The sequence below is a fragment of the Pinus tabuliformis genome, chromosome 6, assembly GCF_031772625.1.
Source record: "Pinus tabuliformis cultivar Carrire ecotype Pingquan chromosome 6, CPIR1, whole genome shotgun sequence".
Classification (NCBI taxonomy): Eukaryota; Viridiplantae; Streptophyta; class Pinopsida; order Pinales; family Pinaceae; genus Pinus; species Pinus tabuliformis.
In genome coordinates, this window is record NC_142292.1 from 917,798,663 (window position 1) to 917,813,480 (window position 14,818).

At 37.7% G+C, this 14,818-nt stretch overlaps 1 protein-coding gene across 1 annotated transcript in view; it reads left to right on the top strand.

The window, feature by feature from the left end:
* Window positions 1–12,067, top strand: part of LOC149261933 (ABC transporter C family member 8-like) — a 29,799-nt gene extending 17,732 nt beyond the window's left edge. The window contains exons 2-4 of the mRNA XM_089372371.1: window positions 9,865–10,733; window positions 10,919–11,661; window positions 11,822–12,067. Of these exons, the coding sequence (XP_089228497.1) occupies window positions 9,865–10,733; window positions 10,919–11,661; window positions 11,822–12,067 (1,858 nt within the window). The remainder of the gene's footprint in view (window positions 1–9,864; window positions 10,734–10,918; window positions 11,662–11,821) is intronic.
* The last annotated feature ends 2,751 nt before the right edge of the window (window positions 12,068–14,818 follow it).

Here is a 14,818-nt window from a genome sequence, read left to right on the forward strand (position 1 = left end):
CTTGTTGTACAATTTTTGATTCCTTAAGCACATTTTTCTGATTTGTTTTTCTGATTAAGTGTCATTGATGGTACAAACATAGTTTTAATTGCATAAGTTGCCTCTTTAATTGTTCCACTGTTTGAAAAGATTCATTTACCTTTATAGGACGAGAATGCACAATATATTCAATTCCCCTTTTAAACAAGTGATATTGATTTTGTTCCCTGTAGAAGATTTCTTTCTGATCATATAAATATGGACTACCTAAGACCATCCCACATGCATCTAGTGGTACTACATCACATGTTACCTTATCCACAAATTGAGATGTAATTGCAAATTGTAACACACACTGCTTAGTTACTTGCAACTTATGACTTTTACTCATCTGATTCAACGTACAAGGTTTATGATTCATTTTCGTTTTTAATGCCAAATGCTTAACCACTTCCTCAGAAACTAAGTTAACTTGAGATCCACTAATAATCAAAGGGTCGATCATATTGTTCTTCATAATGACCCTTATGTGAAATAACTTGCATCTCTTCTTATCACAATAATGATCAAAATCAATACCATCATCAGATTTAGTTGCCAAATCTATTGCAATTTGAGCCCCATCGCCTGATTCTGAACCCAAATTTGTTGGTGTTATTGTGGCTGCAACTTTTTTCTTACCCTTCTTTCCTATAGACCACTTTGGTCGCTTGTGAGGGTGTAGTTTCCATGAATGTTCTTCATCATGCCCTTCCTTCTTGCAATGCTTACAAGAGAGCTTCTCCTCTTCCATATTAATGGAATTTGTCCTCTTGGCTTTTCCCTTTCCTTTGCGCTTTTTTTTGGACACTGGTTCCAATGATACACCAACTCTAGATTTTCCTACTTCATCTAGGTTAGTAGGACTAAACATGAATGCAATATTGTGAATATATTCATGTAATCCTCCTATATATTTCATTAGAGTTTCTTGTGTATGTAAGGGAATATCAAGCAATAGCGCCTTCTTGTTAAATTCATCTATGTATTCCTACACTGATTGTCCTCTCCTAACTTTAATACTTTTCCATTTTATTAAGGCTTTCTCCTTATATCCCAACGGGTAGAATTGCTTTCTAAGTGCAAAAACAAAATCATGCCATGATGGAAAAATCTTACCAATCTGTTGAGTCCCATGTTGTAACTTACTCTGCCACCAGATGAGTGTTGTGCCTTCTAGACGAACTGAAGCCAACCGAATCTTAACCACATTGTCAGAAATCTACTGCACACTACAATACACCTCCATATGTCTAATCCAGTTATCAAGTTTCTCAACATCGATTTCACCATTATACATTGGTAAGTCGAATTTCACATCCAATTTAAGCAAAGGTTTTTGAGGAGACGATTCAGGTTGACCACCAAAAAGAGAATAGAAATGATCTTTTTATCATCATCAATTTCTCTCTTTTTCCTTGAATTAGATGGTCCTTCATATTTAGGCTTTTGTGAATGTGATTGTTAGAAAATTATATATTATGGAGCAATGGAACACATAAAATATTGCAGAAATATAGACACAGAAAATGCATAAAACAAGAGAGACACAGATATACGTGGTTCACCCAGTTTGGGCTACGTCCACCCGAACAACCAATCCTTCCTTTCTATTATCCAGCAAAATGAAGAGACACAACCTATAGCAGATCCGCTGTAATATCCTCTGTTTTCTCTCACAGTCTCACCTCTCTGTTTCTCGCTCACAGAATACACATCTATTATGCACCCTCAAATACAATGCCCTCATACAAAGAGAGGGGTTGCCTTCTAGGGCAGAAAACCCTAAACTAAACATAAGTTCTACTGTCAGATCATCCGCCTAATGAACGGCCCAGATTGACTAGAAATTACTATACTTTTACAAGGCAATTTTACAGTTGTTTTTAGCTTCGGGGGCACTGCCCTCGAAACCCCCCGCCAGGGGGGGGCTCCCAAAGGTCTGGACCCCCCCTGCAGCGAATATTTTACGGGCGGCGTTGCCGCCCCCATTTCGAACTGGGGTCCAATGTGGCAATACCTTTGAATATAGAAGATAATCAGGCTCCACACCCAACAATGATGCCTAGAATTCCTCATCTTTAGGTTTATCTTCCTCTTTCGACTTTTTAAATTCATGGTACATCTCCTCAACTATGGATCACAATGTCATGAAAACATCCACAAAGCCTGCATCATATCCGAAAGGATGATCACCTCTTCTTTCTTCAACCATCACTTCTCCTAGAGTTGTCCTTCTTCTCAAGCCAACTTTTGGATCTCCTTCAACAAGTTCTCCTTCACCACGCCTTGACTTGCTCCTGGTGATCATGCACACTTAAACCAAACTATCAATAACCCACTCTGATACTACCTGATTTGAAATCCCTATTAAAATTGATACTGGTTCATAAACTTTTTAAAAGTGTTTACATGTAATTATAATCACCATTAAAAAGAGCTCAATTTAACTGACATAGGAAACTTGAAAGGATATTGCAGCAAACAAACATTAACAACAAACCACATAAGAGAAAATGACATGAGCATGTGGATAACGAAGTTCGACTATCTTCAAGCCTACGTCTCCGGGATTGGTCTTTAATGGGGAGGCCTCTTTATGAAAAAATATCAAAATGCTTGTACATCAAAATCTAAGCTCCAAATCATAAAAATAATGCTACTAGTGCATTCAGAAGGCCTCAAAACCCTCGTTTAGGCTCTTCCCATGCTTAAAAAAGTTTCCAAATGGCCTCAAAAGGCCAAAAACACTCTTGGCTGCGACTTCAAAAGGAATGGGCACCATAAATTGTAAAAAAAACCAATATATGGCCCAATGCTTGGGTGCATTGCTTATAAATCTCTTGGTTAGAGGTTTAATCCACAAATTGGGTGATTTCTTTGATATACGATGGGAGGTGCTATATTTTACATATATAGCACATAATATTTTTTTAAAGGTTATGGTGACAGGGTCAAAAGACCTGCCACCCCACACCAAACCACATACAACGTATCACATTAATGTTTATGGCCCATGGATTTTGGCGAGCCATATTTCCCATGCTATCGGGCCATAAATGAATGGCGGCTGTATATGCCCACCGTTTGATTTCGGCCTTAGCAAAATCGAACGGTGGGCATATACAGCCGCCGTTCATTTATGGCCCGATAGCATGGGATTTATTGGTTGCCATGGATTTTCGATATGCGTGGAGGTAGATATGGTGTGGTGGGCTCTGCCATTTTGTTTTGGTTATAATAAATATTATCCCATTCAAATCGCGTAGTCTAATGAGGTAGAGGAGTTGCTTGGAAAGTTATGGAAATTCCAATTATATTTAGAGAAAATTCGGCAAGGATTTTTGTAAATCCAAGTTATAGTTGTTAAACTTCAAAATTTTAGGTGTCCTAGACGTTTTTGATGGTGCTGAATCCATTTCCACCATCAAAAACATGATTCAAACACTGCCTCTATAAGATTTTTTGAATTTTTTTTGCCCGGATTCCGGCCACTTTTGACCGTCCGGGCAATTCCTCCGCCTCGTTAGACGACTCCCATTCAAATATAAGTGCTGGGATAATCATAACAAGACCCACCACTGTCGCTGAATGGTAAGACGTAGAGTTTGAAGAGCATAAGTCACGGGATTAATTCCCGTTTGGTCCAACGGTTGAAAACATATATATTTGGCCATATTTACAGAAGTGTTGACTTTGACCTCTTGACTTTTGACTTTTTGCCCTTAGTTGATCGTTGACTGGTGGAACCCTAAGCATTGAGTTTGACTTTCACCTCTTGACTTTTGACTTTTTGCCTTTCTTGGACCTAAACTTTGACTGAATGTAACGTAGTCATACGATATCCTTTTTTTCCCATTCAAGTTGTGTTGGATTTACAACGACAAAATCTACGCAATGAAGCTGGTTTTAAAAGCATATGACAACTTTGATTTTTAAGATTTTTTTTGGAACTTTGAACATATTTTGGATCCTCCAGATCAATGGTAGACCCTGTTACAATGGGAGATTTGCGAGATCAATTCTTGCGGTGAAAGGAGATGGCGAATAGTGGAAATATAGAGATCTAGAAATTCAATGGACAAGAGTTTTGAGTTGTGGAAGGTCAAGACAAAGGATTTGTTGGTGGATAGAGATCAATGGATTGTTATAGATCCAGAGTTGATTTGATACTTTTAGCAAATATGTATCTGTAATGGTTGACGTGCTCATTTTTTTAATAAGCTGTCAAATACAATTTTAAAAATAAAGGGCATGGTCTACCAAGTCTCAAATTTGTTTGATGGTAAAAAATTGTAAGAACACTGTTAATTTTTTTATAAAACAAAGAGTGCTTAAATATTGTTTTTTGATTATAAAAATAGATTCAATACCATCAAAAATACTTAAAACACCCAAAATCTTAAAGCTTGAACTCTATAACAACTAATCTATACATAAAAAGAGGCAACTTCAATTCCTGAAAAAAGATTTCCTCATGCAAAATTCCTTGCTATCTCAAGTGAATACTCAAACCAAGGTGCTTAACCTGACAAGAACCACATGAAAAGGAACTGCAGAAGTCTCAGTCAAACCATATAGTATTGAAACCTATTAAAAAATGTGATGGTTTTGATGGAAATATTAAAGTCCATTTGATAATTTTAGCAAATATGTCTCTGTAATGGCGTTGTCTAGCGGGGATTAAATTTTATGGGACGACCAAATATCATTGGAATTGGATATGTTTTTTTTTTCAAAGATCTGATAATTGGAGTATTTGAATCTTGTTTTTGATGGTGGAAATAGATTCAGCATCATCAAAAATCTTTAGACATCCCAAATCTTGAAGCTCCATATCTATAACCCAGATTTCCAAAAAAATTCCGCTAAATTTATCAAAATTGTGAGAAAATCTCCATTATTTTCCAAGCAAATTTAACACTGCTTTAAACTAAGCACGCTGGAATTGTTTACGTGCTATTTTTTTTTATAAGCGGTCAAATACATCATTAAAAAACAAAAAAATTCCAGGCCAAATGAAATCTATGTCCGAATCTACCAGGTACAATATATGTCCCACCACGACTGTCAAAATGGAGTTTAATAGTCTGTCCCACCCGGGCTGTCGTCTTGGGGTTTAATGCAATCTTTGTTCACATCTCCCAGGAACAGCCACACTCTGCTTGCCACCACAGTCATGATCATTGTCAGGATTGGGGATGGGGTTCAAGTTATTGTAAGATTGTCAGTTAATATCAACTTGTAAAATTCATAGGTAAACTTGTCCGTCAGCCCTGCTCACTGCATTATGCAGGTAGAGTAGATGCTCTTCCAATAATAAAAAGTCCAAAAGTCTTGAAACTGGTGAGTGGTTCATTGAAATAGGCTGCTTCATTGACATAAGCCACAACTTTTGGAGTCGTCTATCAAGGCGGAGGAATTGCCCGGGCGACCGTTAAAAGTGGTTGGAATTCAGGCAAAAAATTTCAAAAACTCTTGTAGAAGCAGTGTTTGAATAGTGTTTTTGATGGTGGAAATAGATTCAGCACCATCAAAAACATCTTGGATACATAAAATTTTGAAGTTTAACCACTATAACTTGGATTTACAAAAATCCTTGCCGAATTTTCTTTAAATATGACCAGAATTTCCATAACTTTCCGAGCAATTCCTCCTAGTTAAACTAGGGCACAACTTTTTATGTATATTCACACAAATTCTTATTTTATTAGAACTTCAAACTTTATACACAAGTCAGAGATGGAGAGTGGAGACTGAAAGGACATTGTCTTATCTGAATTGGCTGATGGAATCCATTCAAAACATAAAAAATTGCTCGCGTTTCCTCTTGGATTTTATAGATATTTACAGCTTAAACTTTTATGTGGGAACTTGTAATCCCCATGAACGAAGCCTCCAAATTGGTTTACAGAAGTGCTGACGATGGCAACTAATGGCATCTTGAGTCTAGACAATGTATTAATTCTCGAGTCTGGCTTGATTCTCTTTTCCAAGAGGTCTAGCAAAGTAATTGTAAACACCGTAATATTTATGGGAGAACTGTTTGGACTTGGAGTTTGGTGTTCTAACAGAGTCCAAATTTAGTCTCTTGATCCATCCTTTAAACGATTTGCCAGTGTGAGCTCATAGTTGTTCGTCCCTGAGATCATGATTGTTCATCTGCTAAAGGACTGAGAATCAGAGCGCTGCATTGGTTTTTCTCCGAGAAGATCGAACTTCGACCAATTGGTATAATCCCAGGATGCTCTTATATAGATAGTTCTTGTAGCAGACTTCATGAAAAACTATAGAAATATATGCAAATTGTTTATAAGACAATCTGTGTGTATTCATGTAGCATATTATATTTAGCAATAGCAATGTACATGAAATTTCGTTGGCATTTGATTAGAGTTGCATGTGAAACTAGCAGCAACGTTGAGAGGGAAAAAAACACCAGATGTGGAGAGGATAAAACAATTCTAGGCGTGAATAAATCCAGGATTAACAGATTTGGGGTTATTATATATATCTTACCAGGTGTAAATCACTATGCATATAAAAGTCAACTTTTTCATATCTGGGTATGAAAGTTATACAAATATCCACACTTAGTCAGGAACATCATCTCTTGGTGCTATTATTATGTCTGGCTGTTATATATCAGTTTGCTAAATACTTGTATTACTGGTTTAGAGGTAGTGGCCTCCCCTCTAACATTATCTTTGTGTTGAAGCCCCGAAAATCAGATCGACAACAAGGGGGATACCTGCCTGGTCCGGACCTTGGTTGGCAGCTCCTTATCCGTTTGGTATAGCGGGTCCGATTGGGGATAATGGGACCAGTTTCCCAATCTATGAGTGTGTGTGTGTAGAATTTGATGTTGTTGATCTAACAGTTCCTAACTAAGATATTCTAATTCAAACTTTTAATCTAATTCTATGCTATTGTAATCTAATAAACAACACATCTAAATCTATACTAACCCGGGATGTTATTATTCTATTATGCGATCTAAAGAGATTTCAAATAACAACTGGTAATAAAGATCATGCAGCGATTATAAAAAAGGAAATCAATCAAGATGAACCATTTCGCATAAAAAGTTAGACGAAACAGTTGTGAACAACATATCGCATAATGAGCTATTCATACATTAGGCATAAAGAAATAGCTATCATCGTACAAAAGTGCCAAATGATAACTCAAGCATTCATGCAATAATACATAAACAATTAAAAACTGTATATCACTTTAACATATAAGCAGAAATGGTCAAGAGATAAAAGTACCATTTATGACTAGTCCTACTCATAAGCTTCAAGCAACAATGATTTATCTCTCCTTGCTCTAACATCCACTAAGAGTACAGAAGTGCAACATCACTAGCAGATATCAAATGCAAACATCAACAAATCTTGATCCATTCATTCACCAAAACCTCCTCTGAGGGTGCAAAAGTGCATGTTCTGAGGACAAGTTTTTGATAAATTTCTAGACCCTTCTCTAAATGCATGAGAAGGGTTTAAATACCACTAACTAAATAACTTAATTACACATATTCAGGATACGGTTTAAATGACCGCCCTTTTTCTAAGCAAAACTATTTCTAAAAATTAAATCTAATATCTAACTATTTCTGCATTTGCTCCTTAATGTTGCGAGCATTCAATATTTTCCTGGGTAGAGTCGGCTGATTGTCTTCCGCTTTTGGTTGAGCTAAGCAAACAGAAATGGTAAGAGCTGGCACCATCTTTTCAGCGAAATCAATGATATACTCGAGAGTCATCCTCTGGCTATGTGGATTTACTGTGTATGCCCAGTAATAATCCAAGTTCCACTTGGTTAATCCTCGAATTGCTTCTGCCTCTTCTTTCAGCTTTATGTTTCCAGTTTGTTCTTTACCATTGCTTTCTTGCGTTTTCCGGGCTTACAAGTGACTGAGCAGTTAGAGGCTTTGCTTTTTGAGCAATTTTCTCAGCGATGCGCATCGGAAACTGCCTAGCACTAATCGCGCATCGGAAACTGCCTCCGTTCTTTGATCCGGGCCTCTCTGATGCGTTTTTCGCCTTTAGTGCCTTTTCCTTCACTGAGTATAAGCTTCAAAATTTGTAAACATATTGCTTTCGTGAGCTTCTGACCTTGAGCGTTAAACCACCTGTTGATATCAGCATTGTTCAACTACTCATTCAACCATGGTTGTGAATGAAAGATCTGTAATGGATAGCTCAGCAGTGCTCTGTGAATCTGCGGCTCTGTTGCATGTGGTATCCGTTTATGAGGGCATCTCTTCTCTGTCTCTGAGCATTGGAGTTTTACCCTTTTCCTTCATGGCTTCCTGCACATTGTTTTTGTGTTACTTCTGTTTTTCGTTCCTGCAGTTCACACATGAGGAGAGAGTAATGATAATAAAAATCGACAAGAAAGCTTTAAGCTCTATGGATGTACAAAAACATGCCACCTGACGTGAACTGACTCTTCGAAAAACACAAAACCGTCTTTCATTAACAACTGGCGTATCATTCATTAATTATCATTAAAGCGCGTATCCAGTTCTTGGTTTATGGAAAGCTTTTCTTGAATGTTGAGCCGGGGAAAATCTGCGATGGAATGTTTCTGTGATTCGCATCGCATATCGCATTATCGCAAATTTCATTAAGATGTGTTATCGCAGGGTTGCTTGATCACGCTATCGCAAAACCGAGGATCGCAGTATCGTGCTATCGCAAAATCGTAGATCGTTACAATTGTTAAATGGTTATGTGTTTTTCATGCGACATTGCGATATGCAATATCCGCTATCGCATATCGGATATCGGCGATTTTTTAAAGTTTTCCAATGTGAGCGTTTCTTAATGCATGCGATGCGATGGAATTCGCGCCGCACTTTCGCAGTTTATCATTTTTACTCATAAGGAAATGTACTATCATTCTTTGCGAGATGTGATGTTTTCTTAAGGAGTAAAATACATGAGTTTTAATTGAATCTTTTGAATTTTTTACTAAGGGTCCCCACGTATCTAGTGTTATTGCTAATACTAAATAAGGAGGGGGGTTGTTGGTGGCCACAACACGTTGATAGGTTGTGAGGGGATTATGCTTGCTTGCTCGGCCTTTTCTTTCTTCCCTTTCCTCTTTGGTTTTAATTGTGTGTGTGAATAATAACAGTCAATTATAATAGTTTCTACTAGTATAAAATCTATTTAGCTGTGCTTCCTGTTGGCTATAGATTTTTGTTTACTAAATAACTTTTCAACTTTGCAACAGAAGATCACCGATTCTGGAGAGAAATAGACTGTCAGATATGGCTTGGTCCATTATGAAAGGTGTGTTTTCCTCTCTGATCGAGATAATCCATACTCCACAAACTTCTTGTGAAATAGTAAATTAAACTCCCTCTATCATTAGTCTTCAATATAAACCACTTGCATGCAATATTTGTGAAACAGTAACAAAAAATTATATGATAAACGAGTGATGGATACTTTGGAATCTATTCTCTTTTGCTTTTAAAGTTTATGGAAGAATCCGTCTAATTTCAAATGAAAAGTGACTCCTCTTATGACTTTTGACATGACTTGGGTATTGTTAGAACAATGTCTCTTAAATTTCAGCTCTATGATCTAACTTTCAAGTTTTAACTAATGCAGGGACTTTTTCATGGGCCTACAGCTTCCGTTTCCTTCTTGGAAATTACTGCCTCAACAATTGCTCTTTACAAGGAAACACAATCACATGGTTAACTGGATTCCTGCAGAATTTATTTACCACTGCAATCAATCTCTGTTTTGCCTTGATTTTTCTCACGATATTTATCATTTCTCATAGATATTGTTCGAGATATTCTTGTATATATGATAACAGACCAGCTATAAATGAAGTTGCCTTCTTTTTATTATCCATTATTGGTTTCGCAAACTTTGGTTTTGCATTACACATTATATTTGAAAGTTTGAATAACAAAACGCAGAAGTCAGTTCTGTACTGCATTCCCGGATTGACATGGGTTGTGGTAGCTATTTCGTTAAAGTTTAATCTGAAGAAACCACCAGCCATATTTGCCATTACCTGGTGGACCACTGAATTTGTTTTAGGAACAGTATTAGCCTCCTTCTCTATAGCAAAAGTTTTCACAACTCAAACGTTCTCAGCTGATACAATCCTAGATATTACTACATGGGTAAACTGTTTTCTTCTATTTTTCTGTGCTATCAAAGCTGTTAGATGCCATACCTTCATCAGCACTAAGGATTTATCAGATCCCCTGCTAAAGGAAATTGCAGCCGATACTAAAGTTACTCCATTGAGTAAAGCTTGCATTCTGAATCGTCTGACTTTCAAATGGTTGGATCCTTTACTACATCTAGGCTATTCAAAAACATTAGAACTCAAGGATATACCGCATTTACCCTCTGAAGATGAAGCATTCACAACTCAAAGAGCATTTGCAGAAGCATGGGAACTTCAGAGAAACCAAGAACCATTAAGGAAACAGACAATAATGAAAGCATTATCAAAATGCTACTGGAAAGATACAGTAGTCATGGGAGTATTTTCATTTATGAGATCATCAGCAACAATTTCTGGACCTCTGTTTCTGCGGTCCTTTGTACAATTTGCAGGTAGAAAACAATCTTTCAAATATGAAAAAATTATTCTCGTTGGAGGTTTGTTTGTGGTTAAGCTCATAGAGTCCTCTCAAAGGCATTGGTACTTCAATTCAAGACATACGGGTATGCAAATTCGTTCAGCCTTGATGGCAGCTGTCTATCAGAAACATCTTCGGCTGTCAAGTCTAGGAAGACAAAGACATGCCACTGGTGAAATTTAAACTACTTAGCTGTGGATGCATATCATTTTGGAGAGTTTCCATGGTAGTTGCATTGGGGTTGGACTGCCCCTTTGTAAATGTGTGTAGCAATTGGCATACTTTTTGCTATAGTTGGATGGGCAACTGTTCCAGGTTTGCTAATCATCGTTCTCACTGTCATTCTAAATAATCCTCTGGCAAAATCCCTCCAGAAGTGCCAAGCTGAGTTCATGATTGCACAGGGTGAAAGACTCAGAGTAACATCTGGAATTCTTAATGGTATGAAAATAATCAAACTACAAGCATGGGAAGAAAAATTCAAAGAGTTGATAGAAAATCTCCGAGATGTCAAGTTCAAATGGTTGTCTTATGCACAGTTTAATAGAACGTATGGTGTAATACTCTACTGGATGTCACCCATCGTTACTGCATCTAAAGTTTTTGCAGCCTGTGCTATCATAGGTGATCCACCCTTAACTTCCTCAACCATATTAACAGTGCTTGCAACATTCCATGTCATACAAGAGCCAGTGGCCCTTCTACCCGACGTTTTGGCTATATTAATTCAGGTTAAAGTCTCCCTAGATCATCTGGATAAGTTCTTACAAGATGATGAGCTGGGACCAGATGCCGTTGTGAGGAAATCACTCGCTGGATCCCAGTATACCATCGAAATTGATCAAGGTATACTCAGCTGGGATCCAGAGTCTCCACTGCCAACACCAATATTGAAAGGAATAAATCTACAAATTAAAAAGAGGGAAAAGGTAGCAATTTGTGGCAAAGTGGGATCAGGGAAATCTTCTCTGCTATATGCAATTCTTGGAGAAATCCTAAAAAATTCAGGAGATGTAAGTTGAACATAAACTAATCTTAAGCAGCAATAACCATTCAATAGTTTAACAAGATTCTAGATGCAGTTTTTTTCACTTTCTACAGTGTGTTTTGCAGCACAGATACTTATACAGGATTTTTTTCCTTTCTAAAACTTTTTGATTGCACTGCATGCAGGTTCAAGTATATGGCAGTGTTGCCTATGTGGCACAAACAGCTTGGATTCAGAGTGGGACTGTCAGAGATAACATACTATATGGGGAATCAATGGACAAAATTCAGTGCAAGAAAGCAATAAAAGCTTGTGCATTAGACAAGGATATAGACAGTTTTTCTCATGGAGACATAACAGAGATTGGGGAGAGAGGCTTAAATATGAGTGAAGGACAGAAACAGAGGATTCAGTTGGCTAGAGCTATATAATGATGCCGACATTTATCTATTGGACGATCCCTTCGGTGCAGTTGATGCTCATACAGCTTCAACTCTATTTAATGTGAGAAACCATTCTGTTCCATGAATTAATTGTTTGGTTCCCTGAGGCTTGATTTTTAGCTCTTTGAGATGGATAAAGGGAATCAAATTTGTTATTCAGTTTTGAAACAATGAATGATAGGGATTGGATCTATGATTCTTATACATTTTAAATTTTAAATTACTTGTAGGACTGTTTGATGGGAGCGTTGGCAAGGAAAACAGTAGTATTAGTCACCCATCAAGTTGAATTTCTTCCTGCTGTCGATAGAATCCTAGTAAGCACATAGTTGATCTTGTATGCCCTTAATCAGACAATTAAGTTTACGAAAGAAATGTCATGGGTTCTCACAAGTTACTTTCCTTCTAGAGTTTTGAATATGGTGGTGTATTTCATCTATCTTCACAGGCTATGTCACAAGGTTCGTCGAACTTTAATCTTGAGGTTCGAATTTTGGCGAACCTTAAGAATTTTTAAGGTTTGGCGAACCTTAAAATTTTTAAGGTTCCGCGAACCTCATCGAACCTCATAGCCATTGACCAAGTCCACAGATCAAAACTCATAACTTCATGTCACAACTCAAACTTGTAATTTTATCCTTGTAGTTTCCATGTCCGTGAGTGATAACATTTTTGATGTTCACTGATGTTGATTTCTTACTATTTTATCCTATAATTCATTATATATATATTCTTAGTATTTTAATTTTTATCCTAAGTTCATTTTATATATATATATATATATACACACGAACCTAAAGGCGAACCTCATCGAACATCATCAAAAAATTCGAACTCAAACCGAACCTAATCATTGTTGAACCCGAACTCAAACCCGAACCATGTGACATTGTTCACCGGTCATGAAAGGTGGAGAACCGGGAACTATGAGCAATTATTAACAACAGGAGCAACTTGTAAATGCACATAAAGAAGCCATTACTTCTGCCAAATCAATGAATTTTCCTGCTTTAGTTGGATCTCAACAAACTGACATAAGCCCATTAGAACTTTCGAGGATGAAGAGTGCAAGTGCCCTGGTTAGAGAAGAAATTGTCGAAGATATTTCCTTTAACATAGGGCAATTAATTGCAGAAGAAGAGAAGGAAATGGGAGATATAGGATTGCAACAATACTGTGATTACATTCGTGTAGCGGGAGGGGCATTACTCTTCCTCTGCATTGTACTATCACAAGGAGCTTTTGTTGTTGGCCAAGTGGCATCCAACTATTGGCTTGCATTAGCAATACTAAATCCAAATATTGATAGTGGTCTTTTGGTAGGAGTATATGCAAGCATTTCATTATGTAGTGGAGATTTTGTATATGGAAGGGCTCGGTTTTTTGTGTTGTTGGGCTTGCGAGCTTCGAAGGCTTTTTTCTCTGGAATGATCAATTCAATATTCAGGGCACCTATGACCTTTTTTGATACCACCCCTCTGGGAAGAGTTCTAACCCGGGTAAGAAAATATTTGTTGGACACCTAATCCTCTATGGGTTAGTGTGGAAGCGGAATAGACTAAGGAAGTCCAAGAGACCTTGGGATGGGGAACCCAACAATCACGCAATGTACTATAAATGTATATCATTTGTTAATAAAAAATGTACTCTCATGTTTTATCTTTCATACTCCTTCTGCCATGTGTGTATTTAACATGGTATCAGAGCTGATGTACTACCTGCTCCAATTTGAGCCAATGGTTGGCCTATCTCTGTATGTGGGTTCTGCCATCTAACCTACCTATCCTCCTCAAGTCTATCATTCCTTAGCCTCGTATGAAGCGATTTTTTCCTGAGATATTATGCCTTGACATAACATTCTACTGCGCCAATTGTGTTAGGTAGAAAGGAATCTACTTTATCCCTGTCTCAATTTCCGCTCAGATATGCACCCAACTGTTCATTTGATCTTACTGTTTTTTGAGAAAACGAGTGCCTATTGACCTGAATTATCGGTACCACGGAGTTATACGTTACAATTGCCTCCTCCTCTAGTTTCTCTGCGTTGTGTGATTTCCAATTTCCTTTGTGTGTTTGGAATTCCACATTATGGCCAGACCTGGGCATTGTCGAAACCCTGTCAACTTTGCACTTGTCATGCTCAAGTCGCAAGTTTGGCTCTAAAAGGTTCGCTCATTAATTTTCTGTAGTTAGGTCTGTCAATTCTAGAATTGAAATGTTCTTGATAATTATTTCAGAGCAGTCGCCCTCACCTCGGTTCTCTTTTTGAAAATAAGGAGAAACCAACTATCCGTCGGCCGTAACTATGGGCCTGGTTTTGACGTTGGCTTTGCCCTTGGGAAACCTTTTCCTTTAATTACTTATTTGTGACTTGATAATTACTTCGGATCTGTGGCTAAGTTGGGGTTGGCTTTAAAGTAGGGAGAGAGCACCGAATCATTTGAAGGTCGTTCTGGTGATAGTGCCGCGGAATATTCATTTGAAGGTCGTTCTGGTGATGGCCCAGCGGAATGATATCGGACATAGTGTATGATGCATGCTCCGGTTACGTTGAATGAAGGCCCTGAACTCTGCTTCCATTTCCACACTCACCGCACCCGGTGGTTTTGAAGTTGTGCTCCGAGCTGCGAGAATGGCGTGACTGTGTGTGGTATGTCAAAATTTTTATGACTTGAGCTGATTAGATAATGGATGGTCATATGTTTCCATTGTGGGAGTTTTATGCAACATTGAATGCGA